This window comes from Parasteatoda tepidariorum, chromosome 1 (assembly GCF_043381705.1).
Source record: "Parasteatoda tepidariorum isolate YZ-2023 chromosome 1, CAS_Ptep_4.0, whole genome shotgun sequence".
Taxonomy (NCBI): domain Eukaryota; kingdom Metazoa; phylum Arthropoda; class Arachnida; order Araneae; family Theridiidae; genus Parasteatoda; species Parasteatoda tepidariorum.
The window spans coordinates 6,909,050-6,923,935 of record NC_092204.1 but is presented as its reverse complement, the minus strand read 5'-3'; the positions used below and the strand labels follow the sequence as shown (position 1 = coordinate 6,923,935).

The following is a 14,886-nucleotide window of genomic DNA, read 5'->3' as shown; positions in this document are numbered from 1 at the left end:
CCCACCCTCTTAGACTCAACAGGAACTCTTTGAATAACACGATAACCACCTATCCTGGTGGTTATCATGTTATTCATTTAATATTTTAACAGTTGACAGTTCCTTCTGAAAACTCTTTGTGGGGGTCGCCCTGAATTTAATTCAATCCATAATCTCATCAGGAGAAATTCTACTTGGGTGGTTAGGCCCATTTCTTCAAAAGAAAATACATATTTTAAAATATCAGAACCTTCCTTTACTTTTCAGGATCTTTTCAGGTAAAAGGAGGCTTAAGAGAAAAATATGTATAATTAATTATTTAAGTATAGTAGTGAAATATCTTAATATTTTCTATATAAGAGAAAGAATCTCTTATCTTTTTTTACTTTGTATTTTAAAAATAATAATTAAAATATTAATTGGTTTAAATTAACCTTTCGATGTTTAAAAAAAATTAATGATTCAAATTTTGTCTTTTTTTAAACTACTTCAATTCCTATACATTTTATTTGTTTATAACTAACGGATTTGCACACTTATATTACGGAATTTGTATTTCAGATAATATTTAAAGGTCCCTTTAATTAAACAAACTGAAAGTCTTAAATTTCCGCCATCACATTATTAAAGTTCATATAAAAAGCGAATTGTACTTCAGAGCTACACATGGCGCAAAAGACGAAAAGAAATATGGTACATATGAGGTTAATATTTAGAAAATTAAATAATCAAATACAAAGAAAAAGCGAAATAAGAATTGCACAAGAGATAGGACACTTAAGCAAAGGCAAGGAGAATGGAAAGAGCTGGCTGACCAGTGTAAAAACATAGCCAACGCGCCAATTCTTGGCCTTGAAAACTAATCCAGCTCCAAACTAAAACACCTTCTTCTTCGTACATTCGCTTTACTGAGAATGTATTTATAAGTTAAATACATTTAACATGATAATGTTCTAATGCATGCTTCAAGATAAACTTTTCTTATTATACAACATTTATTTATATTTGTACGCACATTTAAACTGCAATTAATTCCAAAATAGCGATGAACTACTTTTCAAAGGCGGAATATTACATTTCCTACCCTTCCCTGCAGTGCCAATTTAAGGTGAAGCATAGTATAGGTGAATAATCGTGGTGCTTATTTTCCTTTCTTAAAAGCTCATAACGGTGCTTTTTTCATCAGGTGTTTTTAAAAAGAGCTTAGCTTTCCCTTTTCGAAAATGAGATTTTTTTTTACTGTGTCAATTTTCGCCACGCATTATGCAAAAACGTGCTTTTCACATTGTTCTATGTAACGTTTCCACTACTCATTCAAACACAATCCATTTGGGTTATCGCCAGTCCATAACTTGTGAAACCGCCAATTATTTTACATATTTGATGAAATACTTGCTAGTCCGCATGGACGTTTACTGAGCTGGTTTCAATGAGATTATTGCACTCTCATGTGCAACTCTGCTGCATTTTGAGAGATATTCTCAATTTCAGACTTCATTTTCCACCCTCTGATATCGAACCGAAAAACCTCTCGATCATTTTATAATCGCTAATATAATCAAGAAAACAGTTCTTTGTCAGAAATTAGTTATTTTATCATGATCATGTAAAGCCTTTGAAATTATTTGAAGAATCAAATTAATGCAAAGAAACAAATTAGTTGATAGAATATGAGAAGCAAACTTTTGAACTTGAGCAATGTAATCTTATATTTTTTAAAAGAAAAATTGTTAGTGTTTGCAAAGCAAAAAATGGAAATTAAGTCTTAATCTTTATTTTTACAAAAAGCCTTTAGCATGTAATTTTATTGAAAATTATTTTGTTTTGTTAATTTTAAAAATTATTATGTATGAGCAATAGAATCATAGAATTTAGTTGACAAGGACAATATTTTACACCAGATTTGAATGGCATTAAATATTATAAGTTGTTGACACAACGAATGTTTTTAAAATGAAAATAAGTACTTTCATAGTGTATTTGCTGTTTTAAGCAAATATAAAAGAGCTTTACTTTTATTTTTCCTAACTATAACAATTAGTCATATTTTAGTGGTAAAGAATGAAAATCGGTCCAAAAAAAAAACTGTTGTTCAGATGAAATCAGATGTTGTAACTTAATTCATTGAAAACACTAAATAATTTATATGTGAGTACATTCAAATCTAATAATTGGAATAAGAGTTATTCAGGATAATATCTTTCTTTTTTGGCTCACAGTATATAAAACAGATGTACTGTGTACCTGGAAATAAAAGGACGATCCTGAATAACTTTTGATCTAATGATTGGATCTTCACGCTCTAAGACTGAATCTTAATGGTTTAAGAATGAGACCTCAAATGTGCTAATTAATTAGTGCATGCAGTATTTTATGTTACGAAATGAGACATCAAAACTTAATTTTTCTAAATAGACTTACCTTTTTTTTTTTCAAATTCTTTGTTCCCCCAAAAATCCTGATCCAATTCCTGACCCCCATAATATAGGGGGTAGCCGCAATATGGGAAAGATGATCCCCATAGTTTGATCTGGAGAGCGATCGAAAGTTTGAACCTCTTAATGTTCCTTTTTGTGTATTTCGACATATCTTGAGAACTTTTAAAGCAAATTTCAAAAAATTTTCACACAATTATAAAATTCTTTTAACCAACGATAATTCCATACCAAAAGAACTTTTAGTAAATTTTTAATAATAGTTGAATAAATTATGATTTGTTCGGTATACCATTTTTTACATCATTTTAACTTACAAAATGGGTTGAATAGTTCCTGAGAATGCAAATTTTAAATGTACAACTTTTTTCACATTTTATTTCTGAGTAACTATTCTATCGATTTCGCTCAAATTTTGAAGTTATATACTTTAAAATGTCGAAAACTCCTTGCCTTACAGTTCAACCTTTTTTCAACTATTGCTAAATAAAATAATAAATATTTACTAAAATGTATTTTTGAAACAAATTTGAGAGTTGTGCACAAAAATTTTATCAATTTGCTTAAAAAGTTCTTGAAATATGGCAAAATATATAAAATTGTTATTAAGGGGACTGAACTTTGAACTGTTCTCCTGACTAAACTATTGGGATTATATTTTCACCGAATACAGCTATCCCCAAATACTTTCGAGGTCAGAAATCCGAATCCGTCAATAAAAAAAAGGGTATGTTTGTTCAGATAAAGTCCGTTTTTGTGACTGATTTTAAATCTTAAAATATCATCTGTGCTAATTAATTAGTATAATTGAAGTTACCTCCCTGAATCATTAAGATTGAGTCTTAGAATGTGAAGATCCGATCATGAGATCAAAAGTTATTCAGGATCGTTCGCTTTTTATTTAGCGCACTGTACAATGCAAAAACTTTCTAGCTTTGTATACTTTGATATGGTTAGAAATAGAACAGGCATATCTTATCAGCAGTGTTATTTAGTGTATCTATATAATTAGAATGTCGCATAAACAGAGTAAGAAATTAAGAAAATTTATTTACTGGTCCAGTTATTAGGGATTAAAACATTTTACCAGTTTGTGCATGATTCTACTGGTTTATTTACTTGTCTCTATAATTTTTTGGCTAAAAATAAAGTTAATAAAGTGAATTTTAATGAAAAATTGCAATATGAAGAATGTGAAATATTCATTATTTTAATCAAATATGCTATTTTGTGACAATAAGACAGACCAGACTACGTATTGAAAATCAACAAATTAAAATAGCATATTGTCCTTATAAATCAATTGCTGGTTAAAGGGACCACTGATACTTACATAGCTGCCAACTCTACTGGATTTTGCCAGTTTCTCTTGGTCCACTGGTTTAATAAAAATTCTCCTGGTTTTTGTAAATTTTTTGAAAATTCCCTAAAATTGAGTATGTTTCGGATAAAAATCCCTATTAAAATAGCATTTTTGCACTGATTATTGCTTGCTTGAATATTTAAATACGTATTACTGATACATAGTGCAGCGATCCTCATTATTAGAAATCAGTTTAAAACTTTATTGTTCTAAAAAATTTTTTTTTTTTTTTAAGTTTATTTATATGATCATAAAAATCTCTGAAATTCCCTATGCTTAAAATATGTAGTACATTATGCAACAATTATTGTACATTATGCAGCTGTGGTATATTTTGGGAGACCGAGTCAGATTTTAGAAGAAACTGGCCATAGTTAATTTCAAGCCTTGATGTAGCTTTGTTATTTTTTTTTTTGTACAGGATGAAATTGCACGAATTACTCTGTCTGAAAACACCCATTATGTACCTACAGTTGTTATTCTGGGACTGATAACTTGTAGCGTTCCAGCTTCTTTAAAAGCGGCTCTTTTGAATTGTATGGCTGCATTTGCTACCTCTCCTGACATTTCTCTTAATATCTGGCAAGGATTAGAAATGGCACAGGTAATCTCTTATCTGTGTTTAAAAAAAATATTAATGAAACACGGATATAATATTATTAATGATATGTATTTTTTCCAGGTTATACCAACTGTGAAGTCAGTAGCTGTTTATCATCCGTCTGGAATTTTGGTTTGTTGATGATGGAACTTTATCATTCTTTTTAATTATTATATTTAAAAAAAAATAGTTTTTGATATTTAAAGAGAAAAATAAAAAAAATTCCAGTGAGAATAATTTTTTTAATATTTATCATTTTTTGTAAAATTTCAGATTTGTTTTGGTAAGATTCCAACCAAAAGAGCTGTTTTAAAAATCAGTATTTTTTTTTTCCTTTTTAAAATAAATTTTTAAGTTAAAAAGCTTATTGTTAAATTTATATCTTATTAGTTGTACCTAAGTGAATTCTCTTCTAACTAAATTTTTAGGGTTTATATAAACAGAACTAAATAATTTTTTGTGCTATCAAAATATAAACGTTTTTAACTATAAATAGTTTTCAAGGTCTTCATTTTAAGCTTTAAAGGGTCCTCTAAAGTCTCATTTTTTACTACAAATGATCCTCTTTTTGCCCTTTTCTTGTCCTGAAACATGTTGGTCACCCTGCTGCCATGTGTGAAAGAGTAGGTCATATAACAAAAAAGCAGGATAGGCAGGAGTTCCACTTTCTTCTGTAATATGAATAATTAGTGTAAAATACTTACTATTTATTAATGAACGGCACAAATATAAAAAGAATTATGACTAATAGGACTCAAACTATATAGTTTTACTCGCGACCAAATGGCAGGTCGCTAGTCCGTGTGGGAGAATTTTTTCGTGCTTTATGCGACATACCTCTCTAATACTAATATCTTTCTGCAAGATACTTTTAAAAACAACAAATATACATGTTGCTAGTTTAAAGTAACAGAAGTGTCAACATCGGAAAAAGGACTTTTTGTATCAAATAAAGTAATTTTTTTCAATTGAATATGTAAATTTTTTTTAAATTCTAATATGGGCGATGCTCTTGCATTTTGTTGGGGGCAAATGCACTAGTTATTTCCTTTTTCGCATTTTGAGAATCATCATCACATTAAAAAAACAAAAAAAAAATTATTACAAATTCGTTAAATGCATAGCAGTGACTAGCGAAAAAATACGCGAATTACACTCTTCAAAAAGGGGTTACTAAATACATATTTTTATTTTGAGATTCAGTTGGTGTTATGAATAATATTGTATTAATAGCTATGTGGAAATAAAAAGTAATAAATACATAAAAGAAATAGAACCAAAATTTCTGCGGAAAAGTAAACCAAATTTTTTACTTCATTATTCTTTATTTTTCATTATTCTCAAATGAGAATTTTAAAAAATCACAAGCATTTATTTTCCACTCTGATGCCCAAGAAAGGCATCTTTTGAATATAAATCTGAAGAAAAGATAAAATCTCTCTGTAAGAACTCTACCTTTCTGAGACAGTGTTAACGTGTTGCCACAATTCTGCCACTAGGTCGATAGGTGTGGATTAAAAGCAGATTATTGCTTTAGCATTCCTTATTTTTCCACCCTCCCACCATCAGTTTTGCAATCGATTGATTTCAAAGTTACTCTGATTTTACTAGATATAGTCAGATTCTTTTATCAGTTATCTGTACTGGATAATTGTAAGCTTGATAGTCTAATGACTAATGCATAGCTGCCAATTTCACTGGATTTGCCTGTAGACTACTGGATTTTGCCATTTTCTCAAGGACTACTGGTTTAATTAAAATTCCCCTGGTTTTTGTGCATTTTAAGAATATCTCTAAAGTTGAGTAAGTTTCCAAAAAAAATCCCTATTGAAATAGAATTTTTGTAATTTTGTTTTTGATTGCTTGCTTGAATAATTAAATAAACATTACTAATACATAATGAAGTGAACCTCGTTTATAGAAATCAATTCAAAACTTTTTGTGTTCTAAAATATTCAGTTTATTTTTATTCAGAACTCTCTTTTTACATTAATTTAAAAAAATCTTTTAACTATCTTTGACGGATTAAATGCCTATTAATATTCAAAATTATGAGTAAACATAATACATAACATTTCAAGTATGTTTAATGTCAAACGTAACTAAAAATATTGCAGTTTTTCTATTTTGATGACTAAAAAAAACCAAAAAATTCCCTACATGTAAAATATTTAGTATACAGGGCATCCTCGCACCTGGAAAGTCACGAATTTCGGTATTGAACAAAATTTGTCATGAATTTTAACTATTTTTTGAAAAACAAAACATGGAAAGTCATGGATTTAGGTCGTCGTAGAATTTTATTTTTAAAATGGAATCCCTCCCCAGTTTCATGGTGATCCGAATATCTGAATTTGTAACAAAATCTCCACCCTGAGTCATATTTTATTAAAATATAAAAAGTTTTTATCACTTTCTTTAAAAATTATGCTGTTTCTTTGAAAAATGAAAGAAAAAACATCATTTCTAGAGCGAAGTATCTTTTAAACTTATGTGATTTCAGAATTATTATTATTCATCTTTTTTTTTTTTATCAATTTAAAATTCTAAGTGAAGCAAGCCAGTCATTGGCAAATTTTTTTAAATCCGAAATGAGAACAGAAAAATCAGGAGTATTTCTTTCCTTTCTGATGAACAAGTAAAGTATCTTTAGAATATAATTCTGCAGAAGGAAAAATTATTTGCTCAGCTATTATTTTTTCAGCTATTTTATTGCTTCAACTATTTCTTTACTCTGTTTTTTAAATTTAAAATCAATAAATATGAAAATGCAGAGTATGGCAGTTTTGGTTATACCTGTCATTTTAATTAATGTTATTATAATGCTTTTTAAATTTATTATACTGTTTTTGTCGGAGAAAATAGTAACTTTGTTAAGTCATGAAAAGTCATGAATTTGAAAATTTAAAATGTAGCAAATACCCTGAGTATATAATGCAACAATTATCATGGCGTTTATATTATTTTGTAAAATCTACTGGATTTTTCCTATTAGTGATGGCAGCTACACTAATATAGTTTTTAATGATGTCTCTGTAAAATTCAATTAATAATTTGATTTGTATTAAATTTCAGATGGAGTTGGAAGAGGTGGAAACACGTATGGAAGAATATCCTGTTACAAGGGGAATGTTGACTTTATTAGATTCTTTGCTGAATCACCCCTTCCCAAACAATCTAGGTCATGCCACACGCCATCCAGGAATTGAACCATACCTTGAATTTGTTCTTGACTGCGTCTTATTGAAATGTAATAGCCGGGCATATAAAAACCCTGGGGAAAAGGTACGCTTGTGTGAAATGAAAAATAATAATTTTTTTTTCAATGATCTTAATTATTTTTTAATATATTTTTTTTTCTTCTGATAGTGGAAAATAATGGCTCTCTGTTATAAAATATTGGAGAAGGTTATGAAAAGTTACCAGTTTGATAATATTGATAGCAAGTCAAGTATTTTACTGTTCTCCAAAATGTTACAAGACAGTGGACTTTTAAGGGTGGTTTTATTTACATTGGATGAAGGAATGAGAATTCTAGATCAATATGCTCCAACACCAGGTGACATTGGTTTAACATTTTTTATGAATTCTTATATAATCCAAAGCATCAGATTATAAATTTTAGTTAAATTATAAAATGTTATATAGTCCTATATCCGGCCGACTGTTTGCTGGAAAGGTCTCTTTTTCTGGACGCTTTTTAATATTTAAAATAAACAAAAATTTTCTTTTTCAAAAAAGGATCTTTTTTAACACTTGCGACCTGTAAAAAAATATGCAGAGATAAGAATCCTCCGCTTCCTTATGATTTTAACCAGAGATTTGCTTTCGATTTTTATTTGATTACGCTATTATATGGAAAAATAATTTGAAATCACAGAATCATATTTCGGCCTTTCATTACAGCATGAGAAAATATTGAATTTTGTTTCTCTCATATAAAAGGATTATTGCTGCTAAGAATCACACACTTAATTTCAAGAAGTGCAAAATCTTCACATTTTAATGACATGTCGGAAATTACATTTCTTTCCACCTTTTCTTCATTAATCTTCGTCGAAGAAAAATTATTACTAAGTAAAGTGTTTTTTAAGATAACATTTTTAAAAATTAAGGAAAAAAAGTAAAAGATATAATCTTGTCAGCTCACATGGTTATATCCACACAAAAAAGAGTGCAAAATATATTGTTCTGATAGTGTGAGGAGCATCAAAAAAATTTTGAATTTAAATTAATGATATTAAACAAAAATCCAAAATAAAACATATGCAAAAAATAGGAAATAAAAATTCAAGAAGCATAAAGAATAATACACAAAATGTAACATATTAGGCTAGCAGCAAAATCAAACGTCTTTACACTTATCGGCATCCCCCAAAGTTGATTTAAAATATCTTCGTAACAAGTTTGCAAGATTATAGAATTTGAAAATAAAAGTGTGAAGAAAAGATTGTGTTATGTGTTTTATATGACGGGTTCTTAATGAAGTATAGAATCACTTTCTTTTTTCAGTTACATTGACTTGAGATTGGATTTTATGTTACATTGGTTAATTCAAAGTTTATAATTAATAAAAGGTTTAATTTTAATTATAGCTTTTAATTACGATGATTTAAAGAATGGGGGTACTAATGATTTTAAGGAAATTATTAACATTTATTGAAAAAAATTTTTTTTTATTATATCTTAGAAGATTTATAGCCACAGATTCTCTAAAAAATCTAAATATTGGAAACAAAGAAAGTTTTTAAATAAATTCATTAATTAAAATTAAAACTTACTATTAACTCAATGATTTTATATAGAATTTAATTAAATCTGTTGGATATCCATTTTTTTATTTATTATTACTATTTTTTTTAAATCAAATTTTAGAAGAGTTTGTCTATTTGTTTTCTGCAAAAATAAACATTACTACAAATTCGTTTAATTCTATTCATTTGATTTAAAGTAGTTTTTAATAAAAATGTTTTAGAAATATTAGTATAAATGCGTTAGAAATATTAGAATTGTATATAATTAGTTTTTTTTTTATAAATTTTAAATCATCCCTTTATTGTATAAATCAACAATGCAGATATTTTCTACCTTTTTAATACCTGAATTCAAAACATTAAAATTATTATCACCATGATTGCAAAGCAAGATAAATTCCTTGGGGTTTATATTATTAAACAAAATTGTATAAATTTGAAAGTTACCGATAATTAAATCGTCAATAAATTTAAAAGCATAATTTTTTTTTTCATAAAAGTGTATAAATAAGTTAGCTAGAAGTGATGAAAAATTATATCCTTGTGGTATTCTCTCTATTTGTAAAAAAAAAATTTTTTCCATTGTAAAGATAATTATTAAAAAGGCAAATATTAATTGGAATTTCCCAATAATCAAAATTGCAATTAAGGATATTTTTATAATCGCAGTAGTAACAAAATAGAACCTAGTTTAGAAAAGGGAATGTTGTTGCAGAGATGTAATTAATTTTATTTTGTTTCATAAATTCTAAAATTGGTTGATTATTAGTGATAATCCAAGAAAAACCTTCGTTAATAATTTTATTTAAGTACTTAGAGAAAATAGCGCCAGATTTAGTTAAGTATTAGAGCCACAAGTGATTGTTCTAAACTTAACTGGAATTTATGAAATTTTGGACTGATAATTAAGTATGAGAATTGTATATTATCAATTAAAATTTTTTACCTCGAATAGAAAGCTAAAACAGGGCTCGGCGCGAGTCACTTTTCTNATTTTTTTTAGTTATATAAATTTTGTGAATTTATTGAGAACATTTTTACAAAAAATTTCAGTTGCTGTTAAGTAATGTAATGAATGGATTTTTATTTTCATTATAATTGATTATAATTATTATTGTTTTTTAACAGTTATACTTGATCTAGCTCAATTTTTTATGTTATATTAAGGGACTAAGATGTTGCAGGATGTTTGCATTGTTTTTAATGTAGTCACTATATGTAACTTTTTTAAAAATTTTAGTCACCTTTTTCACTACTTTTTCTGCATTAAGTTGTGCTGAGCCCTGCTAAAAAAAATTTAATGTTAATATTATTTAAACTACTAAGCTTAACATTTTTACTACTTTTTAACTCCTTATTTAAAATTTTTAACTTAGAATTTTATCGTTAGCTTTGTCTATGGGGGTAATTACACAATTGCTTGATCAATTTTAGAAAAAATTAGTGTATTGTTACTATTGTTTAAATTCCATTTATTATTACAGGTAAATGGTAATTATAAATAATAATTAACCACTCATTTTCATTCTGTTAACATGCCTAAAGGTAAAAAAATATATAAGATACCTTTAGACTAAATTGTTGATATCATTAAGTATTTTAGACATTTTATTAATTGATATTTGGTCAATGGGTCTAAATTAATTTGTGCCTTTTAACATTAAATTTCTTTCTATATTTAAATTACCTATAATAATATGTTTATGATGTTGATCAATAAATTCAAAATATTTCTTTTCTTCACTGTGACATTCATAATCCGTAATATTAATATTTCCTAAATTTTTGCTAATATCATTATAATTAAAAATAGCTCCCCCAAAAGTTTTATTATATTTATTTATTTTACTTATGTTGAAATCTTTTAATGGAAACAAATTCTATAAATTGTCAAATATATTATGAAATTTGATGACATACTATATATATTAAAGAAACGACTCTTTCAGTTTTAAACTTATAATTTGACAAAAATTGGTCGTTTATGAAAAAATGCAAGCATTTGGTCAATCACAGTGCAAATATTGCTGAACCAATATCCCTGAAAACAATATTGTTTTTAATTTTCTAGATTTAAATTTAAATCGTGTTAAAAAATTTTAAAAAAAAATTATGTTCAGCTATAAATGTATTTTTTATTTTGCTACCATTAAGAAAAATGTTCCTCAAAAAGTGCTTATCTAATAAGCATAGCTGTGAACATTTGTACTTATATATACATTATGTTTTTCTTAGGGGATGCCCGGAATTAGTTTTTATCACCGGAGTTCTACGGTATTTCAAAAGCATGCCTTTATTAATGTGTCTTATTTTCTCTCCCTTTATTAGGTCAATCTGATTTGGAAGAATGTGCTCTTCTATCATTGAAGCTTATGCATGCAACACTTTCAAAACAGGGAGCTTTTCTGCAGTGGATTCGAGATGCTGGTTGCGACCTCATTGTAACACCTTTTGAAAATTTACTCTTAAACATTAACCCAAGAAGTGGACAAGCTGATCATCTCTTAGTGATTGCCAAGTATACATTTTTATAAATACGTAAAGTATGCACACACAAAAAAAAATCACCCTCACTTATTTTTGTCCCAATGCTTTGATTTTCACGAACCAAGTGGCAATGCTAATAGTTCAAAGAGATGTCCTTAAAAATATGCTAGCTAATTATTGCAGAATATTTTAAATTAAAAAATCTGAAACAAAAGTGTTATTTCACGGAATCAGCCTATTTTTTTTATGATGGTTTAGGGTTTTCTTGCATAATATGAGGGAAAACCTCGTTTTGGAAACTAAATTAAAATAACTGAAATATTGGTATCTTACTTTCCAAAAAGTAAGATACCAATATTTTAGTTATTTGAGTAGTCAAAAGTTTCAGTCTCTTAGGACTAATTTCATTTTTTTGAAAACTGCTTGGAAAACATGCATAATTTGATTAAAATCGGTCAATAAGTTTCTGAGTAATTAAAATAAAATTTTGAAAAATCCTTTTTAAATTTTTTTATTTCTTAAGTACTATTCAACTTATTTTGTTAAATCTTTTTTTTTGTCCACTGAGATTTCATAGTTTAAAAAAGCATTACATTTTTATACTTTTCGATGAAGTATTAAATTCTTATGCTCATCCCACCTAACGTAACCAATATAAATAACATAAAAGCAATAAATAATTCTTTTACTTTTTTGCATAAAATTATCAACATTAAACAAATTTGAAAGACCTTTTAGCACTATGTATGAAACTAGAGTAGAAAACTATAATTGCATTGGAATAAGTGTTGAAAAGGCCTCTTAATTTTCTAAGTCATTCAAACTGACTTTGATGTTTTTCCTCTATAAATATTCAATATTTTTAGTGTTTTTCTCTTTTAATTATTAATCTTAGACCCTTAAAGTGCAAATTTAACGGCATGTTAATTGTGGCACATTCTGTAATTATATTAATTTATTTTTTAATAAACTAGGAGGGTTCCACTTGCCAACTCTCATAATTGCTTCTAATTCATTATTGTTTATTTCTTTTTGAACTTAATGTTCTCCACAAAAACAGTGAACATTTTGCCTTCAAAATTTACAACCGTTGTATGATGTTTGATCAATGTTTTATGTAGAAACATTGTTAATCATAACGAAATGACTGATTACTTAAATTTGAAAACTAATCATCTCTAAATAATAAAATTAAATAAAATTGACTCAAGAAATACAGATAATGAGGCTTAACAAGAAGCAATAAATCTGAAGTAATTTTACTCATCATAAAGACTTGTAGCAATTGTTTTTATCACTATTTATTAATAAGTTTTTTTATTTTTCAATAGTAGTTTGTATATGTAGTAGTTTGCTATTGTAGTTTGTAAAAATTAAAAATACTACACCACCCTCCTATTGTTATAATATTAAACATATCCCTTTTTTGCTCCTGATTTGGCTAAAGAATTATTTATCTGTTTTTGAATTTAGACGTTTTTCTTTGTCTTCCAGATATGTTACATACAATGCTTCATTACCTCAACATAGTCTCTTTGCTATAAGTATTATTCAAGCTTTATGCTCTTCTCTCAATATATCAAAACATTTTGTAGGAGTTTTAGATGGCGACGCTGTAAGTTTAAATAACATTTTTCTGTCTTTTCCCCTCTTTGTTAATATTTTATAATTCATTAATGGATATCAATTTTAGAATGAAAGTGATATATTACTCAAAGGTTTCGTAGAAGTTGTTGAAGTGGATGCTGCTGAAGAAAATGAAGATGGTAACTATTTTAGTTTTTTTTTTCCCCCATTACCCAAATGTGAAATGCGATAAAATATTTTCTTTTTATATCTTTCAGGGCTTCAAGTGCTGCGCATATTGCGCATTTTGCTCCAAATCGGTATATTTGCGCATTACTGCGCAGAAACGACATTTTATGTTAAATTTGCGCCGAATCTGCACCAAAAATGTTTTGGGGACCAACTAAACATTGCCAAATTTTAATAGCAAAAGAAAATTTTTTCTCTTGTTATTGATCATCTTGTTATTGATTTTCATCGTTATTGATGTACCATCGTCTTCGTCAATGGAAAGCTAATGACTTTCTTGCGCTATTCTATTTATAGATTAGTACCATGATCCTNTCTTATCTGAGGCTAAGTCGAGGATAGCAGAATATTTAACAGCATTGGAAGGTACCAAAAAGAAACTTAATTTGTTAATGCAGGGACCTTCAAAAAAGTGTAAAAAATAAGATATGTTATTAATGGACAAAATTAAAAATTCTTGTTATTAAATTCTTCTTTTAATTCTATTTATTAAATATGCTCCAAATCTTTGTTTTGCTGCTCCAAAATTGCTTTTTTGTTGCTCCAAAGATGCTCCAAAACCATGTTTTGCCACTTGAAGCCCTGATCTTTATTCATTGTATCTACAGCAATAATATTTGTGATTAATTTCATGTGAGTTAATAATCATGTCAAAAGCTAGATTAACTTATTCGATGCCGATCTTGCACCAGCGTGTGACAATATAAATGAAATTTGCCATTTTTTATAATTTTATTAACATACAGAGAAAATCCTCTGCTGTTTTAGGCATTTTTGAAGCTCTTTGCTTGGTTGCGCTTATAGCTTGCTTATTGTAGATTGAAAGATGAGATGAAGCTTGAATAAGATGAATATCTTTAAGGAATTTCATTAATGATTGTAGTCAGTTGTTGTCAGAAGTGTTCATCAGTGATGCAAAGGACAGAGCTCCGACGCCAAGTTGTTTTCGGAGTACGAAGCGCTGTACGGGGAGGGGTTAGAACTTCTACATTTTTGTAACTAGGGGTAGGCAGCTATGCCACTTTAAGTGCTTATTTGTGTAAAAGTTTCTTTATTTAAAAAATTTGGTTATATAACAGTCCATTCATATTATTCTATTCAAAATCTTAGCAATTATATTAGATTTATCTCTTTATAGATTGCTTTATTTGAGAAAATGTTTTTGAAATAATGTTTGGGGAATTTTACTATTTTCATCATTTATTTTTAGGAGTTAAAGATATTCAAGCCAGGAGCAAAGCTCGTCAACAATTATTACAGTTGCTTTTAAAGTGTTTGAGACAACCTGGAACGAATATTTCCCACTACTTGCTGGGCTTCAATTTACGTAAACCAGTTTCTCAAACTGAAATACAAGATCCTGGTATGTTCCTTCATTTTTTTAACTATTACTGAAGCCTGGTTGTTTTTCAATATTTTCCTAATTATTATTACTATTTTAATAGTTATCTT

At 27.8% G+C, this 14,886-nt stretch overlaps 1 protein-coding gene across 2 annotated transcripts in view; it reads left to right on the top strand.

Annotated features, from left to right (window-relative positions):
- The window catches only part of LOC107453018 (nuclear pore complex protein Nup205), a 100,221-nt gene that overhangs the window by 42,672 nt on the left and 42,663 nt on the right, over nucleotides 1-14,886 (top strand). Inside the window, exons 14-21 of one of the 2 annotated variants that reach the window (XM_043044863.2) lie at nucleotides 4,199-4,381; nucleotides 4,460-4,510; nucleotides 7,454-7,663; nucleotides 7,748-7,937; nucleotides 11,461-11,650; nucleotides 13,114-13,234; nucleotides 13,313-13,385; nucleotides 14,645-14,797. In XM_043044863.2, the coding sequence (XP_042900797.1) occupies nucleotides 4,199-4,381; nucleotides 4,460-4,510; nucleotides 7,454-7,663; nucleotides 7,748-7,937; nucleotides 11,461-11,650; nucleotides 13,114-13,234; nucleotides 13,313-13,385; nucleotides 14,645-14,797 (1,171 nt within the window). Of the gene's footprint in view, nucleotides 1-4,198; nucleotides 4,382-4,459; nucleotides 4,511-7,453; nucleotides 7,664-7,747; nucleotides 7,947-11,460; nucleotides 11,651-13,113; nucleotides 13,235-13,312; nucleotides 13,386-14,644; nucleotides 14,798-14,886 lie in introns of both variants that reach the window. The other variant, XM_071184022.1, reaches the window with a different exon arrangement.